We start from the raw sequence: 21,304 nt of genomic DNA on the forward strand, positions 1-21,304 counted from the left end.
CAAATACAGAACTCAATGAATACTAGCACGGAAACAATGCTCACAGCGACCTGGTTTCATGCTCCAAATTTCATGAGCTTGTGCACTAAGCACAATTATACACAGCCGTTCGTTTTGTTTTGAAGCTCATCTTTCATGCATGATGATTAAAAAGATAGCAGCAAACCAATCCAAAACTGAGCCTGAGCAGTATGATGCCATCTCCAAATAGACAGGCCCTTCTTTAGTACTTCAAGGGGCTGTCTGTCACCTAGTCCATACGTGCAGCATCAAACTGCGATAATACTGAACCCACGCGGATACGAAATTGCCAAAGCAAGTCACCCATTACACACGCACACACAAGGGCAGCACGGTGACACAGTGGTTAGCACTGCTGCCTCACAAGGCCATGAACCTGGGTTCGAATCCCAGCTTGGGTCACTGTCTGTGTGGAGCTTGCATGTTTTCCCCGTGTCTGCGTGGGTTTCCTCCGGGTGCTCCGGTTTCCTCCCACAGTCCAAAGATGTGCAGGTTAGGGTGCATTGACCCGAACAGGCGCCGGAATATGGCGACTAGGGGAATTTCACAGTAACTTCACTGCAGTGTTAATGTAAGTCTTACTTGTAACTAATAAATAAACTTTAACACAAAAATGTCAGCCCTGACAACTTAGCTTGAAGAAGCTCCTCTACCTCTGCAGACCTCAGACCAATAGTCTCTACATATGGGCTACAGGTTTCCACATGATAATGGAATCCTACAATGCTGAAGGAGGCCATTCGGCCCATCGAGTCTGCACCGACCACAATCCCACCCAGGCTCTATCCCTCTAACCTCATGTATTTACCCTAGCTAATCCCCCTGATACGAAGGGGTGATTTAGCATGGCCAATCCACCTAACCCACACATCTTTGGACTGTGGGAGAAAACCAGAGCACCCGGAGAAAACCCACGCAGACACAGGGAAAATGTGCAAACTCCACACAGGCAGTGACCCAAGCCAGGAATTGAACTCGGTTTCCCTGGCGTTGCGAGGCAGCAGTGCTAACTACTGTGCCACTGTGCCTCCCTTAGTGTAGCTGTTGGCTATCACTCATTCTCCATTGTCCTGCCACCTATCACGACAAGTCCATCAACCTACTCAGTAGTCAATTTCTAACTGCTAACCTTTTCTTTTACATAAAAAAGGCATGTGCAATAATGTAATAAATAGATCGCTCATTAATGCTGGTACACTGGCCCTAACAATTACTGATGTTATCAGGACACTAATGGATTCCAAACTATATTTTATGTTTGTAGTACCAATGAGTCACATTTCGAGAACAGCTTATAAATTATTAACACAGGGAAGCTGAGGAATCACAATTTTACAGATCTGTAACAGGTTAAGGGGTTTGATACAGCATAAATTAGATATTTCTTATGGGATAGGTGCTGTCCAAAATTAGGGGTCATTAGATAAGGTAGCTGCCAAAAATTCAACAAGGAGTACAGAAGAAAGGTTGTTACCGAGAGAGCGGTCAGAGCTCTGATTTGATTTGATTTATTATTGTCACATGGATTAACATACAGTGAAAAGTATTGTTTCTTGCGCGCTATACAGACAAAACATACCGTTCATAGAGAAAGAAGCGAGAGAGTGCAGAATGTAGTCTTACAGTCATAGCTAGGGTGTAGAGAAAGATCAACTTAATGCAAGGTAAGTCCATTCAAAAGTCTGACAGCAGCAGGGAAGAAGCTGTTCTTGAGTCGGTTGCTACGTGACCTCAGACTTTTGTATCTTTTTCCCGAAGGAAGAAAGTGGAAGAGAGAATGTTCGGGGTGCGTGGGGTCCTTAATTATGCTGGCTGCTTTGCCGAGGCAGCGGGAAGTGTAGACAGAGTCAATGGATGGGAGGCTGGTTTGCATGATGGATTGGGCTACATTCACGCCTTTTGTAGTTCTTTGTGGTCTTGGGCAGAGCAGGAGCCATATCAAGCTGTGATACAACCAGAAAGAATGTTTTCTATGGTGCATCTGTAAAAGTTGATGAGAGTCATAGCTGACATGCCAAATTTCCTTAGCCTTCTGAGAAAGTAGAGGTGTTGGTGGGCTTTCTTAACTATGTCAGCATGGGGGACCAGGACAGGTTGTTGGTAATCTGGACAACTAGAAACTTGAAGTTCTCGACCCTTTCTACTTCTTCCCCATTGGTGTAGTCAGGGGCATGTTCTCCTTTATGCTTCCTGAAGTCGATGACAATCTCCTTCGTTTTGTTGACATTGAGGGAGAGATTATTGTTGCCGCATCAGTTCACCAGATTCTCTATCTCTTTCCTGTACTCTGTCTTGTCATTGTTTGAGATCCGACCCACTACGGTGGTGTCGTCAGCAAACTTGAAAATCGAATTGGAGGGGAATTTGGCTGCACAGTCATAGGTGTATAAGGAGTATTGTAGGGGGCTGTGAACACAGCCTTGTGGGGCACCGGTGTTGAGGATGATCGTGGAGGAGGTGCTGTTGCCTATCCTTACTGATTGTGGCCTGTGAGTTAGGAAGTTCAGGATCCAGTCACAGAGGGAGGTGCTGAGGCCCAGGCCATGGAGTTTGGAGATGAGTTTCGTGGGAATAATGGTGTTGACGGTTGAGCTGTAGTCAATAAATAGCAGTCTGACATAGGTGTCCTTGTTATCTAGGTGTTCCAGGGTTGAGTGTAGGGCCAGGGAAATAGCATCTGCTGTGGACCTGTTGCGCCGGGAGGCAAACTGTAGTGGATCCAGGTAGTCCGGGAGTCTGGAATTGATTCGTGCCATGACTAACCTTTCGAAGTACTTCATGATGATGGATGTCAGAGCCACCGGCTGATAGTCATGAAGGCACGCTGCTAGGTTTTTCTTAGATACCGGGATGCTGGTTGTCTTCTTGAAGCGGATAGGGACCTCAGATTGTTGTAAAGAAAGGTTGAAGATGTCTGTGAATACCCTGGCCAGCTGATCCATGCAGGATCTGAGTGCATGTCTGGGTACCCTATCCGGGCCAGTCACTTTCCGTAGGTTGACCTTCAAGAAAGCTGCTCTGACATCTGCTATGGTGACTCCAGATACAGATTCATCCAGGGCTTCCAGGGTGGAGGGCATGCTCTTGCTGACCTCTTGCTCAAAACGGGCGTAGAATGCATTGAGCTCATCAGGGAGGGGTGCGCTGGGGCCGGTGATTTTACATGCCTTCATCTTGTAGCCTGTTATGTCTTGCAGACCTTGCCACAGTCTGCGAGGGTCGGTGTGGCTAGCCTGGGACTCTAACTTGGTCCAGTACTGTCTTTTGACATCTTTGATGGATCTGCTTAGATTGTATCTGGCTTTCTTGTATAGGTCAGTGTTGCCTGACTTGAATGTCTCAGACCTGGACTTCAGTAAGCAGTGGATATCCCTGTTCATCCATGGTTTCCGGTTGGGGAACACACGGATTTGTTTTTTTGGCACAGTCTTCTGCACACTTACTAATGAAGTCAGTTACTGTAATGGTGTACTCATTCAGGCTGCTTGCAGAGTTTTTAAATACTGACCAGTCCACTGACTCCAAGCAGTCCCATAGGATATCATCCGATTCCTCAGACCAACACTGCATGACTTTCTTTGATGGATTCTCCCACTTCAGTTTTTGCTTTTATGCCGGGAACGTGGAGGTCGATACCATATGAAATGGTGAGATGATTAGCATAGCATTAAGGATCAACTCGGTCAGTACCCAAGGGGGAAATTATCGAATCCCTACATGCAGAAGGAGACCATTCAGCCCATCGAGCCTGCAGCAACAGTAATTCAACCAGGCCCTGTCCCCTTAATCTTACATATTTACCCTGCGAATCCCCCTGACACTATGGGCAATTCATCATGGCCAATCAACCTAACCTGTACATCCTTTGGAGTGTGGGAGGAAACCGGAGCATCCAAAGGAAACCCACGCAAAGACGGGGACAACGTGCAAACTCCGCACGGACAATAACCCAAGGCCGGAATTGAACCCGGGTCCCTGGTGCTGTGAGGAAGCAGTGCTGACCACTGTGCCACCCTAAAGGGATAGAAGGTTGTGCAAATAGGGTCAGACAAAGTAGAGTGAAAGGAATCTTGTGTAAAATATAAACACCAGCACTGAGCAGATGCACCAAATGGCCCGTTTCTGTGCAGTATGTAATTTGATTTAACTATGTTCAGGACAGTGATCTGAAGTAGCTCTGGTATGGCAGAGAGACAATACCAGTTCTGATAAAGAAACAAATGATGCAAATACAATGCATCTGAACTGCAGAGATCCAGCCGGTATTTAAACAAATTATGCACAGGAACCCTTCGAGCTTACTCCATCATTCAATTAGGTCATGGCTGATTTGCACTTCACCTTTAATTACCCTCAACACCATAACCTAACAAACAAAACCCATCCACCTCAGAAAGCACCAATTCTCCCGGGATTCACAGCCTTTTAGAGGAGAGAATTTGAGATTACCACCGCCCGTTTGTGTGGAAAAAGCATGTCCAGCTTCTGCTTGTGAATGGCCTGGTTTTAATTTTAACATTCTGCCCTCTCAATGCTGATTACCACATCAGAGTAAATAATTTCTCTGTATCCATCCGATCTAGTCCTTCTTTTATTTCGAACACCTCAATTTAGAATTCACTTAGAGAGGGAATACACGTCAAGCTTATGCAAGACATGTTTGTAATTTAACGTTGCAATCTCCAGTGTTGTTGATTTGAGTACAATCAACACTATGGCACTAAGAGTACTCAATCTTCCAAGCTTTATTACTTGTACTTGAGGAGAACACACATACAGTGGAATACACTGCTAGGTGTTCTGTCGATTCATACAGATGTATTGCAGTCAGAGTTCATTATAGCAAATGAGAAACGAGCAACTTCCTAATCCTTAATTTACATACATAGTCCACCAATCATAGTATAACTTTTTGTCCTTTCTTATCTAATAGAAAACCATCCCCTTCTAATCCATCATTAGCATAATATGTCACCATATCTTGTTTTTGATATGAATTCTTGTATTTATCTTTGATTCCTATGGCCATGACAGGGAACATAGCGTTTAAGAAACTGACACAAGGTGAGATTAGTCACTTCTCTGAATAAGCAACCACTGACCTCACGAAGGCTTTGTCTGCACATAAGCACTTTCCATTCTTGCTTTCAGAGCTGTCTGCCATAGTTGCTGTAACTTAATTTCCTCACCAGTATTATTCTGGTGAATCTACGCTGCACCCCCTCCCATATGGTGCCCAAGACTGAAGACATCCTCGAGATAGGGTCTGACTAAAGCTCTGTACTGCTAAAACATAACCTCCTCCTTATTGTATCCCAGATCCATGTACATGGCATCAGTCAGCAGTGCAAAGATCCAGGATGTCTGCCCACAAATAACATCAAATGGAGGTCTTACCCTGATGTAGGCATCCTGGTGGTGCTGGGCAAAGTACAGCATGTTGTCAAGGGCCAGCATTCCCGGTGGAGTCTCAGTAAAATCCATGGCTGGATTCACATGATTCTAGATTGGGGGAAGAAAGGAAAAGTTTACAAACAGAACTCCAGCTCACAAACAAGCAGCTGTTCTGAGTCTTATCCACCAGCAATCATACCAAAAACTGAGCAAGTAAAATAAGCTTCTGATCACACAGGTCAGGTGGATCACATTCATAAATAAAGCACGGAATCAGACAGCATAGGAGAAGGCCATTTATTCCATCATGCCTGTGCTGGCTCTTTCCTCAGAGCCATTCAAGTATTTATTCACTTCCCTTTTGTTTTTATTTATTAGTGTCACAAGTAGGCTTACATCAACACTGCAATGAAGTTACTGTGAACATCCCCTAGTCGCCACGCTCCAGCGCCTGTTCAGGTACACTGAGGGAGAATTTAACATGGCCAATGTACCTAACCAGCACGTCTTTTGGACTGTGGGAGGAAACCGGAGCACCCGGAGGAAACCCACGCAGACACGGGGAGAACGTGCAGGCTCTGCACAGACAGTGACCCAAGCCGGGAATCGAACCCAGGTCCCTGGCGCTGTGAGGCAGCGGTGCTAACCACTGTGCCACAGTGCCACCCAACTTTTGAAAGTTGATATTGAATCTGCTTCTGCCACCTTTTCAGACAGTGCACTTCAGTTCATCAACAGCACAATGTGTAAACATTGTCTCCTCATTTCCCCCTTTGAAACCTTCCTCTTAAAAAATATATTAGAAGAATACCTTTGTCCAATGCTTATCCACAGAAATTTTTCTAAGTTTATAAATACAAGAAGTTGGGAGGCTGCGATTCCCACTGCCACCAACTCCTTATCAGTGAACAATAGATCTAAGAACAGATTGCCTGCTTATGTTGTACTGATTAACTGTGGGCTATAGTATTTTTGGAACACTTGGTCACCACACCTGAGGCAAGCCTAGATCCATTCTTGTCTACGCAGCCATAAGTACAACAAACAAACCATATTTGTACATCTCTGGCAGTCTCACAGCAAGAAGTCTCACAACACCAGGTTAAAGTCCAACAGGTTTATTTGGTAGCAAATACCATAAGCTTTCGGAGCGCTGCCCCTTCGTCAGATGGAGTGAAAATCTGTTCTCCAACAGTGCACAGAGACACAGAAATCAAGTTGCATTCTAATTAGTATTCTGTAACTTGATTTCTGTGTCTCTGTGCACTGTTGGAGAACAGATTTTCACTCCATCTGACGAAGGGGCAGCGCTCCGAAAGCTTATGGTATTTGCTACCAAATAAACCTGTTGGACTTTAACCTGGTGTTGTGAGACTTCTTACTGTGCCCACCCCAGTCCAACGCCGGCATCTCCACATCAGTCTCACAGCACCAGGGACCCGGGTTCGATTCCCGGCTTGGGTCACTGTCTGTGCAGAGTCTGCATATTCTCCCCGTGTCAGTGCAGGTTTCCGCCGGTGCTCCGGTTTCCTCCCACAGTCCGAAAGACATGCTGGTTAGGTGAATTGGCCATGCTAAATTCTCCCTCAGTGTACCCGAACAGGTGCCGGAGTGTGGCGACTTGGGGATTTTCACAGTAACTTTATTGCAGTGTTAATGTAAGCCTACTTGTGACAATAATAAATAAACTTTAAAACTTTAAGTCTCGACTTAGAATCACAGCTACATTCAAACGTTATTGGTAATTTTCAAGGGCTATTGGAAAAGGCAGTAGAGCAAAGGAGAAATTCATAAAATAAATAAAATAATCTGAGTTCTACATTTAAGGAAGGGTAATGCAAGATATCATAAAGGGACGACAGAAAAGTCATATGCGGAATGCAATTGTGGGTTATCATTTGCTGTAACAAGGCAGCCTATGATGATTAAGGTGTTTTAATATACCCCGTGGCAGATCACTAAGTGAGAGCTGTTAAGTTTCCAACAAGTGTAACAGGGCAGCCAGGACCTGAGTGAACAGAACAAGCAACATTATCTCCATAACCAACAGACTTAAGGATTCTGAAAATAACACTGCAAGGAGTAAGAAGAAAATGTAAATTAGGCTGGGTGAATTCAGGTACAGAAACAGAAATAATAGAGGGAAAAGAAGATTGGATCAAGAGGAAAAGGGACAGCAAGGAAAAATAAACTTTAAAATGAATTAAAGGTGACCTTTTAAAACCGCCAACAACTAAAGCATGATGGAACTCTTGTAAGAGTCAATTTTCAGAACTGGAGAGGTTGATTGGTTGCAATGAAAATGTATCACATTTTGGAAACGGGTACTTGGACAGAAAGGACAAAACGCAGCATTGTGGCAAGCTCACAGTGAAGAAACAGCAATTTCACAACATTCAGTACATTTCATAGGTGAGGCAGACAGTGTGATACCATTATCGTGAAGCTAAGCAACTCCGACAATAACCTTTGAATATCCACTGCATATATGCCCCTTGCCTAAAGTTGCTGACAGTGACCTGTTATTTTGTCTGTATAGCGCAAGAAAAAACACTTTTCACCGTATACTAATACACGTGACAATAATAAGTCAAATCAAATCAGTGAATTCTAACTTACTGAGAATCTTCACCATATAAAAATGACTGAAATTTGAAATATTTAAAAATCATGACAAAAAGCAGGTGCTTTGTGTTTAGTGCAAATAAAAGTGACAAAAGGAATAATTTCTTTAGCCAGCGGGTGGTGAATCTATGGAATTCATTGCCACAGAAGATTGTGGAGGCCAGGTCAGAATATATTTAAGAGAGAGATAGATAGGTTCTTGATTGGTAAGGGGATCAAAGGTTACAGTGAAAAAGTGGGAGATTGGGTTTGAGAAATTTATCAGCCATGATTGAATGGTGCAGAGGACTCAATGGGCTGAATGGTCTAATTCTGCTTCTATATCTTATGACCTAAATGTGAATTTGGTCAATAGCTCTGCGACCATTTCTAAAAACTGGAAACTATTTCTACAAGTTATATTATTTATCTTAAGGCTTCCATTCCCTTCCGGCATTATCAGATTCGAGCTAAATTTCAAAAAATGTCACGATGCAATTCTCAAAACTCTCCTTATTAAAACAATGAAATGTCAACAGCTAAAATTTGAAATGTCAAATGTGCACTTCAATTCCTTGTTCATTTCCCTGGAAAAGGTCAAGCATGTCCTATCAAATATTACCTCCAATTGGTTTTACACAACTGCATACAGAGATCAAAGTTTCTGGTTAAACATTCTAAAGATCGAGTTTCAGAATTTAAAGGGATCTAAGGAAGACATGCATTAAAGATCCACGGGGAAAATTTTACACGGCCGTTTAACTGAGAGAGGCTCTGGGTCATCCCGATAGGTGGTCAGACAGCACAGCAGTAGCCATGGAAACCAGGCCAGTGACAAAGATTTAAGCTGAGACACTGATAATGCAGATGGTAGCGGAGGCTCCCTACTAGCAGGGAGTGACCATGCTGGACAAGAGGAAATCATTGCAGGAAATGTGGTCACTATGAAGCAACAGTTAGGAACAGAACTAACAACTGTCCCGTGGAAGTGGAGTGCACAGGAAAGCCAATGGGGGAGAATGAAGTGGCTTATTGCATCGAAAGTTGAAGAGGTCAAGAGCTATAAGGGGGCTTGGGGCTGGATGGAGATAATGTATCCCATGCAGAGTCACATCAATTGAGGAGTGGCATGGGTCAGAGAAGTCAGACGCAGGAGCGAAATACTACTAACTCAGTGCAAATCTCTACCAAGAAGCTAAAGAAAACTTGATGGGCAGCTTCAGTGATTGACACGGTGGCACAGTGTTTGGCACTGCGGCCTCATAGCGCCAGAGACCCAGATTCAATTCAGTGTGGAGTTTGCACGTCCCTCCCTATGTCTGCGTGGGTTTCCTCCGAGCGCTCTGGTTTCCTCCCACACGCCAAAGATGTGCAGGTTAGGTGGATTGGCTAAATTGCCCCTTAGTGTCAGGGGGATTAGACGGGTAAATACATGGGATTATGGGGATAGGGCCTGGGTGGGATTGTTGTCGGTACAGGACAGATGGGCTGAATGGCCTCCTTCTGCACTGTAGGCTTCTATGATCTCTTCTTCTATTCAGTTGAATGGTGAATGCCATTCCATCACCACCAACAGAAAAATTTGGACCAAGCATTGGAATATAAACTATGCTGTATTCAGGTTTAAGCAACGGTTTTTGTCTCTTTTCTAATTTTTCTCTCACCATGCTTGTCATTTTTATCCAGAAATCACTTCATCCTCCGCACGAATGCAGCATGGTGACTTTGATATGATTTATTATTGTCACATGTACTAACATACAAATAGTTTCTTGCGCGCTATGCAGACAAAGCATACCGTTCATAGAGAAGAAAATGAGAGAGTACAGAATGTAGCATTACAGTTATAGCTAGACCTTGGTGAAAGTCAATGTAAGGAGGAGGTCGCTCTTTGGCATTAGAACACTCAGAATGGTCCCGCCGCTGGTCTTAATCTTCTTATCCTGCCATACAAATGCTTAGGTTCACACATAATGAATTGGCCACTAGATTGAGACCCTATAGTGGTCCCTACAGCTATGAAACAACACCCTAACAAGAGTCCTCCAATTAAGGAGAGAAAGGTGAGGGGGAATAAAAATTATACAATTAAAATGTCCCCATTTTTACCACCAGATTTTATGGGCATTATAATTTATTTTTATTCATGTGTGGGACATGGGCGTCGCTGGCTGGCCAGCATTTATTGCCCATCCCGAGTTGCCCAAGGGCAGTTGAGATTCAACCACACTGCTGTGGCTCTGGAGTCACATGTAGGCCAGACCAGGTAAAGACAGCAGATTTCCTTCCCTAAAGGGCATTAGTGAATCAGATGGGTTTTCCCAACAATCGACAATGGTTTCATGGTCATCAGTAGATTCTTAATTCCACATATATTTTTTATACTGAATTTAAGTCCCAGCATTTGCCTAGGTCCTCAGAACATTAGCTGAGTTGCTGGATTAATAATCTAGCGGTAATACCACTAGGCCATCGCCTCCCCATATAAGTTAAAATGATAATTTTACAGATTCCTTTCGTTAATCTCATATTTGAACAGGTGGAGTTAAAACTCAGAACTGAGCGAAGTAACAAAAGCGACTAAGGAATGTAGGTCATCCACCAAACAAGCTTTGTGTGAAAAGAAACAGACAGTTACACTCAGCACGACACTGACAAACTGTTAGTTTCTCCTTACAAGTGAGACGCTGAAAGATATGCCCTTCGGCAATAGCCATCATGCCAATTCTGGATACTCATCAGTTTGCGTCTTGTACAAAATTAATCTTCTCAGAACCCTAACTAAGTCACAAAAGCAGCTGGACATTAATGCATTAGCAGTGGGGAGCCCTCGGTCTGCAGTCAAAATCAAAGTGTGCATGTGGAAAAATGAAAGGGCTGCACAATACTGAAATTAAAACTGATATGAATCATCAAAAAAAATGCAAAATAGTTCAAATAATTAATGTAGCGAATGCTGAGACATAATAAAGAAAAATTAAACAGCCAGCATAGAAATTAAATACAAAAGGCGAGATAAAAGCTATCTCATAGTAATAAACAAAACCAGATCTAATTTATTCTTGGAAATGGATCTGAATTAATGTGGCATTCTTAGCTTTGGTGATAATTGCCAAGAATCCAAGGGCCCACGAGTGCACATAGTTGGGCTCTGATTACTCTAAGGGCATTTTATTTTAAACTTCCAATTTAATTTGCATTATTAACTCTCACCATGTCACGGACCAGCAATCTTATCCAGCCAAACCTGGGCTGCCAGCATCACAGATAGGATGAATCAAGTTGGCACAGCCTTTGTACAGAGACAAAATATTGTGGATGCTGGAAAGTTGCAACAGAATCAGAAAATGCTGGAAATACTCAGCGGGTCAGGCAGCATCTATGCAGAGAGAGACAGAGTCAACGTTTCAGGTTGACGACTGTTTGCCAGAACTGGGGGGGGTTGAAGAAAAGCTAGAGATGCTTTAAGGTCTGTGGCACGGCAAACGTTAACAATAATGGAAATTAAATTGAAAGTTTAAAATGAAATTGCTAGAATATTGAAAATATTCCAACCTGCATGCCCATTATTACTTGCTTAAAACCTGTTACATCTCTAACTTTCTCCAGGTCAGGCAAAAGGCCAATGTTAGTCCTGTTTCTCTCTCCAGATGCTGTGCCACTTGCTGAGTATTTCCAGCACATTCTGTTTTAATCCTGCTATAAACTTTCCTGGTTTGTGTAAGTGGGATACCGGCAGCACGGTGGTGAGCACTGCAGCCTCAAAGCGCCAGGGACCCAGGTTCAATTCTGGCCTCGGTTCACTGTCTGTATGGAGTTTGCATGCTCTCCCCATGTCTGCATGGGTTTCCTCTGGGTGCTCCGGTTTCCTCCCACGGTCCATAGATGTGCGAGTTAGGTTGTTTGGCCATGCTAAATTGCCCCTTAGTGTCAGGGGGATTAGCAAGTGGGGTTACGGGGATAGGGCCTGGGTAAGATTGTTGTCGGTGCAGGCTCGATGGGCCGAATGACCTCTTCCCACACTGCAGAGATTCTATGTTTCTACTCTATGATTGGCCTATTTGTATATATAAAACAGCCAAGTCAATCTGAAGAATTAAAACACTTCGTTGGGCTCAAACCAGCTTTCAAAGCCAATTTTCAGCCAAGCAGATGCCTTCCCCATCACACACCGTCCCATAATGGGTATTGGGATAAAAAAAGCAACAGGAAATAAATATAGACAATATATCTGACATTTTGCAAAAAGGGGGCTATCTAGTTGCGGGATTAACATACAAGGAGGGAGGGGGGCGAAATTTAATGGGTTTGCTGGTCAATTCCCCTTTAAGCACTGGGAACTTGTCCAATTTGTAGAATCCGGATTCTAATTTCAGAAAGAAGAGAACTCTGAACAGAGAAGTTCAAAATGGAGGACAAATGGCTCTCAAAAATCCCGGTCTCTTAAAGCAACCCGATGATTTCTACCTTTTGGAGTGTTTTCTCAATGGAGGGGCATACTCACAATGAAGCCCAGCTTTTTATAATCTCTTGTGTACATGGACTTCCGCTTCTCAATACTGCCGCTGTTAGTAGGTTCCAAGTCAGCGTCAAACGCAATCCTGCGCAGCTCAAATATGATATCCCTTTGGGACTGTAATAGGAAGCAAGAAGCAGACCATCAGTTAAATAGAATTAAACAAATTTCATGGCTCAAGATTACCTGCGCAATTAGTCACAGAGTATATCTCTGCACCATGACCGTCAGTATTCTTCTCAGAGCACCCAGAATTAGTTGTCATTATGTTGCAGAAAGTCAACGAGGTTAAAAAAAAGTATAACAAAAGCTGTTTTGCATCAACCGTGCATCAACATTGCCAAGCTCTGGCACCAATCTGACACACTTACTTAAATATAAATTTCGGTTAGCCTCTTATGGTCATCAAGCTAGGTGGCTTCAGTGCCAAACGTGGGATAATTCTACTTTTGGGATGTGACGAGCTTAAATCTGATTCATGAGTCTTGTGCAGTACAGGCCAGCTGCAGGGTGCTTGGTGTTGAAATGTGCCAAACTAGTGCTACAGGACCACGCTGGATTGAGGTTACCAACATTCATTTTCATAGAATCTCTACAGTGCGGAAGGAGGCCATTCAGCCCACCAAGCCAGCACCGACAACAATTACACCCAGGCCTTATCCCCAGAATCCCACCCTGCTAATTCCCCTTGTTGGGGTCCTTTCAGCAAGAGAAGGGGACTGCTAGCCCATCAATCTACAATGGGATCAAACCCAGACTTCAGAAATGTTCCAAATTATCGCACCAGTTTACCACTGCACCATATATAAATGTTGCTAGTTGAGATGAACAACGTTAGCCTCATACAGTTCCAGCAAACCCACTTTAATACATCATTGTAGTTTTAGGTTATTTCAAATAATAACCAACAGGAGGAAGCTATGAAAGGAGGCTGCTATTTAGCATACAACACTCACACAAACCATTCTCATAGTCCTCAATCATTGAGTGCTCAATTAGATTACAGCTTCGTCATTACTCCTTTCTACAGTGTGGAATGTGAAGGGGGGGATGTAGAGGCAGTGACAACATCAGACCTTTGGAACTGGCCAAACACTTGTTCAAGTCAAAAAAAATTACCCTAACTATTCACAAAGACTAGCACAAGTCAAAGGGGTCGTTGGGTCATTCAAAGAGTACAGTTTCTCCCTCGCAGCATCTGTTTTCTTTCAAAAGATTATTCTGGACATTCATCGCTCTTTGCATGAAGCATTATCTGACGTCAATTCTGAGATTTTTCGAGCTTGTACATCCCTTTGCCCTACAGTCAAGTTTCAGTTTGGAACAATGCTTTCCAATCTTATCCATCCAATTTAGTACCCTTGATATTAAAGAGCTCCTCCTCCTCATCTCCTACCAAAGCTGAAGTTTCTCCCAACCTTCCCTCTTCGCTCTGCCCTGTCACTGGGGGATGTGTTTCTCTTTCATTTTCCTCGAACAATTAAGGTATTTGGATACCTCTTTGCTGCTGAACTCATGTCGGCTTCCCAGCAAGATAGCCAAAGGCATGCAGCAACATGACAAGGGATTATTTCCATGTTTCTGGGTGAAAACAAACTCGTTGATTATTCAGTGAACTCTACAGCACTAAAGTCTTTATTCAGACTGACAAACTGAAGTGTAGCTTGAACAAATTTAATCCGTTTGTCTTGATTCTGGTGGTTACATTAAACCTTGACTGCCTTCTTTAGGGGAGAAATAATGTATATTTTGTGCTTATGAAATTGAGAACTAGCAAGTAAAATAACTCCTTCCTTTCCTCCACATAGTATAGATGCCTGAAGGGAAAATTAAATAAGTGCATTGGGGAGAAAGGACTAAAATGATAGCATTGGAGGGAGGATGGCAGGAAATGCCTTGTGTGCTGCATAAACGTCAGCATAAAACAAAAGGGTGAAATGGCCTGTTCCTGTGCTGTAGATTCTATATCATTCATCAAACAGCAATAAACATGCTCAGGTCATGTATAACATGGGCTACCCTTTCCTCAAGACAAAGATTTCCCTGCACAGCCCAATACCTGAACGTACACTCAACTCATTTTCCAACACTATCTATTTCTCTGTGCAAAACTGCCCAATCAATGATCACTAACAACTAATGGCTTTATGTTCTGTCCCACCATGAATACAGTAATGCAGTGGTTATGTTAATTCAGAGGCCCGGGACAGTTTGAATTGGAAGTAAAATCTGGAAATAAGCATAAGTAAAAAGTGAAGCTGTTGTAAAAACTCAGCTAGCTCACAAATTACAAGAAGCGGAAACTGTAATGACTTCAACGAGGTCCATGAAATTGGTCTTTTGAAATACGAGCTCCCTGATTGAGGTCATAATTGCCTGTCCAATCAGGGAGCCTCACCTGTATATAACTATATTATATATGGGAGGGTCAGGGCTTCCGACGCTTCGGATTCTGACTTTGTACCTGAAGCATTTTTGGGAGTGGAAGTGAGTTTGTAAATAAAGAGAATCTGGTGAAGGGACACAGGCCTCTGAGGAGTTATTTCAGACACCTGTTGTTCTTACCCAGTCTGGCCTAAATATGACTCCTGATCCACAACCAACATGGTTGACTCTTAACTGCCCACTGCAATAGCCTAGCAAGCCACATAGAGGTTAAAGAAGGCAGCTCACCACCCCATTGCTTTCTCAGGACATCGAGGGATGGGCAATAAATGGTGGCCTTGTCTGCCTGCCCCGAGAATGAGTTTTTAAAATCCCTGTATTTGTAGGCTGTGGGAGCTAGCTGAGTTCAAAATCATTTGCTACAGTTAGTAGTACAAGACTTTGAACAGCAAACAACAGCTGGTGCAAGAAAGCTTCCAAGCACATCTCTAGCTGGCACTAATTGGAACAGTATTGGGGCCTTGTAATCATCTTGTAGATCTCTCCTATTAGTGCAAATGTAGAAAAAAAATACTCACTTGATCCTGTGGATCCATTTTCGTCATCATCCGGTCTTCCAGAAGATTAAATGTCAGCACTTGAAGGACGTACAGCTGGTGGGCCATTTCAGTCTGAATGGTTCGATTTCCACGAATAACATGCTGTTACATAGAAAGAATTTCCATTATAGAAAACAGCAGTTCATTCATAATCCATCTTCTTCTACACTACCCCTGATGAGCATGGCATATGGGCAGAAAGAATAGCATCTTAGCTAATGCAGGGCACAAATTATATTGTGTTTGTATTTTTGTGTTTTTTTTAATACATATACCCATTTCGTTCTCAGCACACATTGCTTCGCTTTTCTCTTGGGTGCACTGATTCACTGACTCTGGTTCAATAGACTCCATCTGCCTTCTGGCATTTTAACCAAGTGGGCGGTCTTCACATGCAAGTCTAGACAGTGAGTGTTTGAAGACTGTTCAAACGGAGGGAGCATCGCAACTCAGTCTAGCGTGGACATACAATAGCTGTCCAGCTGAGACCAACAAATAGTGGTCAGGAGCAGAAACCCTGGGTGATTTATTTTGCTACTCTAGTGCCAGTACTAAAGCCAACTAGTGCCAGTACTAAAGCTTTCTCTAAATCACCACAAACCAACTCAAACCTGGTGCCTTGTCAGTGATAAGTACTTCATTAGCTGTAAAGTCCTTTGTTCAGTCTGAAGTCATGAAAGTCACTTCGTAAATGCGGGTACCCTAATCCAAAACTGACTGGGGCGGCACGATGGCACAGTGGTTAGTACTGCTGCCTCACAGCACCAGGGACCCGGGTTCAATTCCTGGCTTGGGTCAGTGTGTGTGTGGAGTTTGCACGTTCTCCCCGCGTCTGCGTGGGTTTCCGCCAGGTGCTCTGGTTTTCTCCCACAGTGCAAAGATGTACAGGTTAGGTGGATTGGTCTTGCTAAATTGACCCTAGTGTCAGGGGATTAGCAGGGTAAATACGTGGGGTTATGGGAGTAGGGCCTGGGTGGGATTGTGGTCGGTGTAGACTCGATGGGCCAAATGGCCTCCTTCTGCACTGTAGGGATTCTATGGTAACCTCTGTGGACTGTCTAGACCCAGGATGAGGCCATGGAATTATTCTAGGCCGTGAGTCAGTGTTCTTAGAATAAAAGATCACGATATTCTCTGATTTTGAAATGCTCAAAGAGGAAATTGAGCACACAAGTTCATCAAGTGATAAAAACCAGATGAGGCGAGACCACGAACGAGCAATTTGGGATTTTCAACTCCAGAGGTAGCAAAGTAAATGATGTGCTAAATTGGACAATTTAGGACTAAACCTTCTGTGAAAGCCAGGGACTTTGAAAGATCATAATTTGCCTAATTTTAATTTTCTGGTGCAGGATTCTTCTCAAGCGTTCAACATTCTCTTTATTTAAAGATAACTTTTTACAGAAAGACGAGTGGATAAACCTGAGGTGAGCTGATGAGTTGAAAATTTTTATTTCGGCAAGTTTTGTAATGAAAATCATGGTGAGGTTAACAGCACTTGTTGTTATTTACGGGTAAATGGTACAAAAAGCATGAGGGAAGGGATGGATTCATGGTTAAGTGTGAATCTCCAAACGTTGTTGTCCAAGATGTGCCACTCCTTCACAAGGGATCAAGGGGTATGAAGAGGAAGTGGGATACTGAAAGTACATGATTAGGGCAGCATGGTGGCAATCCTGCCATGTACCAATCGATAGACATGTGATGAATATCATCAATTCTTGAATTTACACGGCAGATACAAACTAAATCTGCTGTAGATATTTAAGACTAGTAATTACAAGTTGAAATACTATTTAACACTGTGTTAAGTATTAATTAAATCGATGGGGGGCAGGTGCTGTGCTGTGGGAGCTGGTTGGAAAAGAATCTTAGTTCTCTTTGGTGAAAGACCAATTTTCTCAACTGCTTCAGAGGAGGTGTTGGCAAAGACCTGGAGCTCGCTTTGTGTGTTAACTGTCGCCAAAAGTCTCTGTGGCACTTAAAAATTAACTATTTCAAGTGTGGAGGCTCATTCCTCCAACCTCTGAATTTTTCAGGGATTTTAAAAGTGTCAAATTTTAAATGACATCGAAACATAAAATAGATGCAGGAGTAGGCCATTCGGCCCATCCAGCCTACACCACCATTCAAAATGATCATGGTTAGAATCATAGAATCCCTGCAGTGCTGAAAGAGGCTATTCGGCCCATCGAGTCTCCACCAACCACAATCCCACCTAGACCCTATTCCCGTAACCCCACATATTTAGCATGCTAATCCCCTGACACTACGGTCAATCAACCTAACCCACACATCTTTGGACTGTGGGAGAAAACCCACGCAGACCCAGGGAGAATGCACAAACCCCACGCAGACAGGTACCAGAGGCCGGAATTGAACCCAGGTCCCTGGCGCTGTGAGGCATCAGTGCTAACCACTGTGCCACCATGCTGCCCTAATCATGTACTTTCAGTATCCCACTTCCTCTTCATACCCCTTGATCCCTTTAGCCACAAGAGCCACATCCAGCTCCCTCTTGAACATATATAATGAACTGGACCCAACACCTTTCTGTGGTAGAGAATTCCACAGGTTCACAACTCTGGGTGAAGTGACATTTCTTCATTACCTCTCTCTCTCATTATCCAATCTCTCCACCCCCACCCCATCCCTGGACAGTCTTTCTGTACCTGATTTGACATTGAAGTCATACCTTTAATTCACCCTCTTTCTCAGTCCCTTCACTGTTTACTTCCCACTCCCTTGAATCACTTCAGGGAGGGAGCCCTCTTCACTCAGGTCTCAGGCGTTTTGTTTCCCTCACAGCGCTCTTGCCAGCAGATCGCACCTTCAACAACTTTGTGGGCAAAATATTTTGAGTTGAACACTACTAGGTCAGGACTAACTGGCAGCACAGGCTGACAGAACTGTTAAAGGAGGCTTTCTTTACATTCTCCAACACTGGTCCAGTCATGGCATCATCAGACTCTCTCACAGGACAAAAAGACCAATGCATTCTCTTATCCAGGGGGTTGTAATTTGAATGGGATCACAACACATGCAGCACGAAGGCAGACTGAGCAAAGATCCTCAGTTTCGCAGGTGCTAATATGAAATGTTATTCAAATGAGGAAGGTCATCGATCAGAAACGTTAACTGTTCTTCCTTTCCCATGGTTGCTGTCTGACCCACTGAGTATTTCCAGCATTTTCTACTTTATTTCAAATTTCTAGCACTCATGGTACTTTGCTTTTAGCAGAATGAGCAGAACAGGTTTGCCTTAGTCGGAGTATCTGTGTGGTATTCCTGGAGTATAGAACAACAGCTTACTGTTGTATAGCATCTTCAACATGGTATGATGTCCCACAGGTGTTTCACAAGTGTTAAAGAGTATCTTAAAGAGAGGTGGAGACATTTGGGGAGGCGATGGCCTAGTGGTATTATCACTAGACTATTAATTCAGAAACTCAGCTAATGTTCTGGGGACCCAGGTTCAAATCCTGCCACGGCAGATGGTGGAATTTGAATTCAATTTTAAAAATCTGGAATTAAGAATCTACCATGAAACTATTGCCAATTGTTGGAAAAACTCATCTGGTTCATCTACTGTCCTTACCCGGTTTGGCCTGACTCCAGACCCACAGCAATGTGGTTGACTCTTAAAATCCCCTCTGGGATGGGCAACAGATGCTGGCCCAGCCACATCCCATGAACGAATAAAAAAAAAAATTCTAAAGCCGGGGCCTGGGCAGCTAAAGGCAAACAGGAATCACCAATGATGGAGTGAGTAAAATTCAAGAGGCCAGATTTGGAGAGTGAAGAGATTGTGGAGAGTTGCCAGGGTGAAGGCCACAAACAGGAAGAGCTTTGACTCATGATTGAAGTTGATTTGACTTGAGGTCGAATTTTTTTAACTGTTGAGATAACAATCTGGTAAAAAAATCCTGGGATCCTGCCTCACTATCTCTTAACATGGTTCGTGACAGCTAGTCCAAGCAGCATCCTGTATATGTCTACGAGACTTTCAATAGATTGCTATTCTAAATAAAGGTGATGGTGTGGTTATTGAAGCTAGCTTGGAATGTTGAAAATAGAAAAATAAGTCGCTACTCTATTTTCTTCAAAAGGACTAAAAAGGACCTCCCCTATTATTAGAGATGATCACTGTGGGCCATGGACTATTAATGGAAGGATCAAAGCCCTCAATCTGTGAAAGACTTGTTTTTTTTAATTCACTCATGGGACATGGACGTCACTGGCTACACAGCATTTATTGCCCATCCTTAGTTGCTCAAGGGCAGTTGAGAGTCAACCAAATTGCTGTGGTCTGGAGTCACATGTAGGCCAGACCAGCTGAGGATGTCAGATTTCCTTCCCCAAAGGATGTTCGTACTTGTGCTTTATTATTGCTCACTTGGCTCCAAAATTAACTCACTTTTCCTCTGTGAAGCAGTGCATTCATCTATTAAGTGAAAAGCCGATACTGTGGAGGCAAATGAGAACCCTTGTGTAGTGCATCAGCTATCAGTCTGGTTTGATTTCAAACTCATAGCACTCCACCTATTTCTCATCACTCCCCATCAAGCAGAGATATTAAGCTACATGAGGAAGCATCTTTAAGATTAAGCCACTTCAAGGTCCGACCATCTCCTCCAGCCCTGACAAGGAAAATTGGGCATAATTTTAATGGACAGCCTATTTGGAATTGCAAAGTTACATCCCACTAAATTTGAATTCTACCCCCTTAACCCTCTGTGGTTTCAGAGTTTGCCATAATAAGCCCCGGATAGTAAAGAGCAAAAGCTATTTGTAAATTGCTTCAACTCTTCCACAGACAAACATTTTGTTCTTTCACGTGTTTCTGTGAAAGTATCAGAGCATTACAACTTCAAACCTTGTTTAGACTTTAACAAGCAAATCAACTGAACAAAATATTAACCAGTTTATACGTTCATCTCGCACTTTTAGGACGGGATTTTATGGCCTTGCTCGTCCTGAAACCATAAAATCCCACCCGAGGTCAAAGGACCTTTCCATGGCCCGCCCCTCGCCCGCTCCGATTCCCTTGGTGGGTGGGGCGGTAAAATTCCAGCCTTAATTTCCTAATATATCCCAAGTGCTTCACGGGAATGTTAACAAAATTTGATACCGAGCCACTTAATAGGAATATTGAGCAAAACTTGTATGTTTTAAAGGAGGGGATTGAGATGGAGAACTAAAGGTAAAGGCAGCTGAAAACACAGGATGAGCAAAAATCGGGGAATTCGGAAGAATTCAATATGGAAATACACTGTGTAATGTCACATGTAAATACATCGAAGAAGCTCCTCCAACAAAATTAATAAATGATTGTAAACTATATCGTACATTGTGTTTCATAAATGCAATTTTCCATTCTACTTGTTGTCTTTTTACCTGTAGAAACTAGACCATTATGACCCATCACTTAATGGCCAACGCTAAATGATTTGAGCAATTCAATCTACCCGAATTCCCTGAATAGTTGCCAGATTTACCGGATTCAAATAACCATTGGCTCAATCCAAAAAAGTTGCCAAAGAATTTTAAAAAAAACTCAAGCTATCTTTTTGTTTAAACGTAGCTTAATTCTTCCTCCTTTCTGTAGATGGCTTCACAAAATTCGTATCGGGTTAGGCTGTCAACATGAATCTAACTGCAGTTTTAAACTCTTATTGAAATAAATTTTAAGTGCCTCTTGTAGAAAATGCGTACTTTCAAAAAATAGATTTTATACTTTGTGCTATGAATTCTCTGTGTGTCTTGTATGGGTTCCTGGTGGATG

At 43.1% G+C, this 21,304-nt stretch overlaps 1 protein-coding gene across 8 annotated transcripts in view; it reads right to left on the reverse strand.

The window, feature by feature from the left end:
* LOC144511763 (engulfment and cell motility protein 1) overlaps positions 1-21,304 on the reverse strand; it is a 275,624-nt gene that overhangs the window by 115,516 nt on the left and 138,804 nt on the right. For all 8 annotated transcript variants that reach the window (XM_078242020.1, XM_078242065.1, XM_078242047.1 and 5 more), the window contains 3 exons: positions 15,499-15,621; positions 12,524-12,652; positions 5,419-5,523 (listed from right to left, as the gene is read on the reverse strand). In XM_078242020.1, coding sequence (XP_078098146.1) covers positions 5,419-5,523; positions 12,524-12,652; positions 15,499-15,621 — 357 coding nt within the window. The remainder of the gene's footprint in view (positions 1-5,418; positions 5,524-12,523; positions 12,653-15,498; positions 15,622-21,304) is intronic.

Source organism: Mustelus asterias, chromosome 2, assembly GCF_964213995.1.
Source record: "Mustelus asterias chromosome 2, sMusAst1.hap1.1, whole genome shotgun sequence".
Taxonomy (NCBI): domain Eukaryota; kingdom Metazoa; phylum Chordata; class Chondrichthyes; order Carcharhiniformes; family Triakidae; genus Mustelus; species Mustelus asterias.